At 47.4% G+C, this 5891-nt stretch overlaps 1 protein-coding gene across 1 annotated transcript; it reads left to right on the top strand.

Moving 5' to 3' along the window:
• The first annotated feature begins 1323 nt into the window (after positions 1-1323).
• On the top strand, positions 1324-2698 carry LOC124661605 (transcription factor WRKY19-like). The gene is made up of 3 exons (XM_047199485.1): positions 1324-1757; positions 1848-1973; positions 2060-2698. Exons 1-3 carry the CDS (start codon positions 1357-1359, stop codon positions 2571-2573), a joined length of 1041 nt encoding a protein of 346 aa, XP_047055441.1. The 5' UTR covers positions 1324-1356; the 3' UTR covers positions 2574-2698.
• Positions 2699-5891: the final 3193 nt, after the last annotated feature.

Genomic DNA, 5891 nt, shown 5'->3' with positions numbered 1-5891 from the left:
CTTCAAAGAGAAACCTATCTTTCGATTTTTATTCTTCTCTTTTTCTTCGTTTTAAAATTTGTTTGTAAATATTTACTCTCATGAAAATTTTACAATGTATGATAATCTCCTCATGTTTCTTTTTGCATCAAAACATAAACTTACCTAGCACTAACTCCAAAAGAGCAATCTTACCATCTGTTATGCTAGAGTGTGGCGATTCTACCATGCACACTTGATGAAACATTTGGGTTTCTAGCGAAGAGAGCTTAAAAACACGACCAATCTTGAATATATTATAACAATAATTGAAAATCGACTTCTGAAACTTGGTGAAACATTGAAAAACTTTATGAAACGTGGCCAAAACATTTACCAATACAATTTGTTTGATTCTGTTTCAAAATTGGTTCATCAAGTTAGAAAATAATTTGCAGATGACATATAGTTAAAACGATTAAATATAGTACTTCCTCTGATCCATAATAGTTGTCATGGTTTTAGTTAAATTTGAACAAAGCCCACCACAATTATTATGGATCGGAGGGAGTAATATTTTTCGAAACAATTTGGTTTTCACTCCATTTCAAAATTGGTTCATCAATTTAGAAAATAATTGGCATTTGACTTAGATTTCAAACCATAAAACTTGGTGTTCCTTTATTGGGTTTCGTTCAATCCATCATGATGTTTCAATGTGTTTTGGAATTCATAATTTGAATTTTGTCAAAACAAATCTATTCAGGACTTGTTTGAACCTTATTGCCCAAAGAAATGGACAAATCCAAACAGATTATTAATCTACATTTATTTTGGCACACAAGGCTCTTTCAAATCTGCGACCGAAAATAAAATGAGCGTGAGAGAGTACTAGTGGTGTGGTAGACCTGTACCATGGACATGCAGAAAGAAATGAAGTATGAGAGACTTCATGCATGTATCAATCTCAAAGCAATCACATGGTGCATGCATGGACGCTAGAGCACGGTAGAAGAACATTTCTGGATCTGCCCATGATCGATGATCAAGGACGCGGTCAACTGGTCAATGGATGTTCTAGATTAAACAAGTACTCCTACAAGTAAGCAGCACTCAGCATCGCTAGTGCCCAACCCCGCGACCAGAGACCGGTCCAAGTGTTTGACTATTACACACGCAAGTCCTTTTAAACATTTCTGCAGCAGGATCCCTTTCTTGTGTTATTAATCCAGTCAAACTTTTTACTCTTCCAACAGGGACAGCGAGCGAGAGCCAGTGACGCCGCATTTGGCTCCCAGCCCAGCCCGGCCACCAGCTCTATAAAACCGCCCCCCGTTCGCCCGCACTGACACCCACAAACGGCGACGACGACCACCACACAGCCGCCGGTCGTGTCGTATGAACGCCGGCAGCCCTGACATACGGCCGAGCGAGGGAGAGGTACGAGGTGCGTGGAAGTGTTTGATGGAGGGGTCGTCGTCGTCGGACAGGTACATGGAGAGGTGCGCCCTGGCCACGGAGCTGGCGCAGGTGCTCGACACGGTGAGGCAGCTGGAGGCGCAAATGGGCGCGAAGGGCGTCGCTGACGACGGAGGGGAGCGGTGCCGGGCTCTGGTGTCCAGCATGCGCTCCTCCGTCGATAGGTCCATCCACATCGCCATGTCGTCGTGCTGCACCCCTGGCGCTCCGGGTCCGGGGTCGCCGCCGTCCGCCGAGGGAAGTCCCCGCAGCGGCGGATCCGACCAGGGTGCCGACTCCCGCTGCCGCGGCGCCAATGCGGCCGGGCAATGCAAGAAGAGGTAAGAGCAGACAAAAGCCTACTACTTGTGATCCATGGTTGTTGGTCAGTATCTCATCTGTTAGCATTTAAATGGTTGTGGCAAGTGCAGGAAAGCGTTGCCCAAGTGGAGCACGCAGGTGAGGGTGAACACCGTGCAGGACGTCGGCCCCCTCGACGACGGCTTCAGCTGGAGGAAGTACGGCCAGAAGGACATCCTCGGCGCCAAGTACCCAAGGTTAGAGACGACGCTCGAGCACAACTCCTACCATTATCGATAGCCTAATCGATCGTGGGCGGCTGATTAGATCGAACTTTTCGCAGAGCCTACTTCCGGTGCACGTACCGGCACACGCAGAGCTGCCACGCGAGCAAGCAGGTGCAGCGCGCCGACGGCGACCCGCTGCTCTTCGACGTCGTCTACCACGGGAACCACACCTGCGCGCAGTGCAACAGCCTGCAGAGGCCGCGGCACGCAGGAGGCGGAGAACAATGGCAGCCGCAGCCTACAGGCGGGCAGGAGCTGAGCTCCATCATCTCGGTCGGACTGAAGGACGAGGGGCTCGCGAAGGGGTTGTTGGACACTCCGTTCTCCTTCCAGTCCAAGCCAGCAGGCGCCGCCGAGACCGCCGGCGGCAGCGCACCGACCAGCGACTTCCCAGCTGGCGGTGCCTTCACTGCATCCCCCTTCATGTCTCCGGCGACGTCAGAGCACCAGGTTGTCAGGAACGATCCCGACGTGGAGCTCACCTCCACGACGGACTCCCAGATGGCGGACATGGAGTTCATGCTGCAGCTGGCCGACACCGATTTCTTGGATAATTCGCGCTATTTCTAAGTCGCCGCAGGACGAGATTTGGGCACGATTTTTGTATAAACAAGCATGTAAAAGTGGGATAGATATGCCACGGAAACTAATTTAGTGGCGAGCAGATGAGTTCTGATCGATCTGAAATTCTGAAAGCTACGTGCGTGGACTATGGTCGTGCCAGATGCAAAGGACTATCGTGAAAAGTATCACTTGCCCTCACCAGCAGGTTACTGACTAGCGACGACAAGAACAAAACAACAATAACGACTGAATGGTGCCGCGAGAGGCGCAGTGAAGTCTAACTGACGACGACTGTTCGTACCTACATGCATATTTGACAACGTTTCGGGAATTCCGGGATGGGGTGTGCTCCGGTGTCCCCTTGGGGAACGACATTCAGGTGGGATACCCGTTCCAGAAGGTGGGGCCGTATTAGTGGCGTATAATTATACTCCACATCATTTTCTACATAGATGATCGGCTGCCACGTAGATATGGTACGTATCCTTGTTGATGACGGTTTCCGCCGGCCCCACAGCATTACAATCAGAGTTCGACCCGAAAACTACGTCGATCACGTGGAGTTGATGCCGAAGATAGGCGGTGGTTACGGGGAAATTATTTGAAACCTTGCGTGTGCGCCATTGCTGGTCCTCCTTAGGGTTTCGAAGGTTCTGTCGATCGGGAGGGAGACGGGAGGGACGAGGACGTTGGGACGGCAAGGCGTAGCAGGGCGGTTTCGTTCTGAGAGCTGAGCCGGGTATCGTGGAGGCGGGAGGCGGATCCGGCGACGACGAGGCTGGGCAAGGTCGGACGCGGAGGAGGATCGCACGCGGGTTGTTCCTGCTGCTACAGGCGGCGTTAGGGTTTGGCGGCTCCTTGGTGGTTCTGGGAGGTAATTGATTCTAAAAACTAATTGCATGTTCATGATTTGGTTGACGTTAGGGTTTGGGTTTGGAGCTCCTTTTTTGAGATGTACTTATTTGGTTGTTACTTTGGACATGCGATGGATGTTTCAGATTTGAGTTCAAGTTCAATGGAGTACGACAGCGGAAATACAGATGAAGAGGAATTCAATATTTCGTCTGCCAACGAGAATGCACCACCTGAAGATGAACACACTTCTGGAGACGATGATGTCGACGAAAGTGTGAGTGAAACGGAACTACTAGTTTTATTTAGTACTTGCATGTAAGTAGTTAAATACTGATTGTGCTTATTTTTGCTAATAGATGGATGCAGATGGTATTGATCTAGAAGATGATAATGTAGAGCAAGAAGAAGATGTTGACACTGATAATGTGAGTTTGTAGTAATAAATGTCTGATTGCATAAAAATATTGAATTGATGTTTACATGGTTTAAAATGCATTAGATTCAGAGTGATGTTGTGGATGAGCCAAATGATGATGAGAGATTGGACTCTGGTTTTGTTGACGAGGTATGCATTTTAATTATAGTAGGTAATATGTATATTTAATTTATATTTAATAACTGAACAATGCATTTTATGTCGTCGTGACAACCGTTAATCTTTCTTGTTTGCTCAGGTATTAGTTGGCGATAATTCTTCTTACGACTATTACGGTGATTCAGATTTGGAGACTATAGAAGAACCTGTGAGAAGAAGATATGTAAGATTTTTTAATTTATTCGTTGTATGACTCGCGGATATGGCGTTCAAAAATATTTATGTTTTCAATGTTATCAAATTGTGCATGCAGGTGAAATCAGTTGGTAAGAAAAAGAATGGATCAGAGGATGAAGATGAGAGTGATGCAGAAGATAAGAGAAAATTTTACTGGGAGGTAATGTTGAAGACATTTGTGTCTGAGGCAGCTGCTTATACTTTTTATAATGGATATGCTCGACAAGAGGGATTCAGTGTAAGAAATTTCAAGTTCAAAGAGACTAAGGGTGCTCAAAAATAGTTCCCAGAAGGCGTTTTGTGTGTTCACGGGAAGGAAAACGTAACAGCAAGTTTTTGACTATGGACAACCGCACCCGTAGGTTGAGACCTTTGTCACGTTGCAATTGTAAAGTGGAGTTGGATGTGAAGCTTGATAGAGGTTCGGGGCTTTGGCGAGTTGCAAAATTTGTTTACAAGCACAGTCATAAGTGTGCAGAACCGAACGAGTGCCCATTTTTATGGTCACATAGGAGGATAAAAGATTTCCAGAAAGCGGAGATATTAGCATTGGCAGCAGCTGGGGTTAGGAAGCATGTGATCATGGATACCTTCCTCAGCAAGTATGGTCGGTACACCACTGTTAGGTTTACGAGGAAGGACTTGTACAACATGTGCTGCAGGGAGAAGAGAAAGTTACTTGCAGGTGGTGATGCTACCACATCCATTGCCATGATGGAGAACCGGAAGAAGAAGTTTGCTGACTTTTTTTTAGTACGACGTTGATAGTAAAGGTCGTTTGAAAAGCTTGTTCTGGTGTGATGCTCAGTCCCGACAGGATTACAATGATTATGGAGACGTACTCGTGTTCGACAACACATATAAGATGAACCGATATGGTATGCCATTTGTTTCGTTTGTTGGTATTAATAATCACCGGAGGACGACAGTTTTTGCGTGTGCCATCTTATCAGATGAGAAGGAACGCACATATGTATGGCTACTGAAGACTTTTTTGAAAGCTATGTTGCAGCAAAAACCTGATACGTCCCAAACGTATCTATAATTTCTTATGTTCCATGCTACTTTTATGATGATACTCACATGTTTTATACACATTATATGTCATTATTATGCATTTTCCGGAACTAACCTATTGACGAGATGCCGAAGGGCCGCTTGCTGTTTTCTGCTGTTTTTGGTTTCAGAAATCCTAGTAAGGAAATATTCTCGGAATCGGACGAAATCAACGCCCAGCATCTTAGAATTCCACGGAGCTTCCAGAACACCCGAGAGCAACAAGAGGGGGGCCACAGGGCCACCAGATGACAGGGCGGCGCGGCCCAAGGGGGGGCGCGCCCCCCTATTGTGTGGCGCCCCCGTCAGCCCCTCCGACTCCGCCTCTTCGCCTATTTAAGCCTCCTCGACCTAAAACTTCGATACGGAAAAGCCACGGTACGAGAAACCTTCTAGAGCCGCCGCCATCGCGAAGCCAAGATCTGGGGGACAGGAGTCTCTGTTCCGGCACGCCGCCGGGACGGGGAAGTGCCCCCGGAAGGCATCTCCATCAACACCACCGCCATCTCCATCAACGCTGCTGTCTCCCATGAGGAGGGAGTAGTTCTCCATCGAGACTCAGGGCTGTACCGGTAGCTATGTGGTTAATCTCTCTCCTATGTACTTCAATACAATAATCTCATGAGTTGCCTTACATGATT

The sequence above is a fragment of the Lolium rigidum genome, chromosome 6 (assembly GCF_022539505.1).
Source record: "Lolium rigidum isolate FL_2022 chromosome 6, APGP_CSIRO_Lrig_0.1, whole genome shotgun sequence".
NCBI lineage: Eukaryota > Viridiplantae > Streptophyta > Magnoliopsida > Poales > Poaceae > Lolium > Lolium rigidum.
The sequence above is the reverse complement of the archived record's forward strand: the minus strand, read 5'-3'. Positions and strand labels throughout refer to the sequence as shown.

Bases quoted from the DNA above. Each gene is read 5' to 3' on its own strand.
- LOC124661605 (XM_047199485.1), top strand. From the start codon at position 1,357: ATGAACGCCGGCAGCCCTGACATACGGCCGAGCGAGGGAGAGGTACGA. The intron at 1,758-1,847 runs GTAAGAGCAGAC...TGGCAAGTGCAG, and splicing joins GCCGGGCAATGCAAGAAGAG to GAAAGCGTTGCCCAAGTGGA. The intron at 1,974-2,059 runs GTTAGAGACGAC...AACTTTTCGCAG, and splicing joins CTCGGCGCCAAGTACCCAAG to AGCCTACTTCCGGTGCACGT.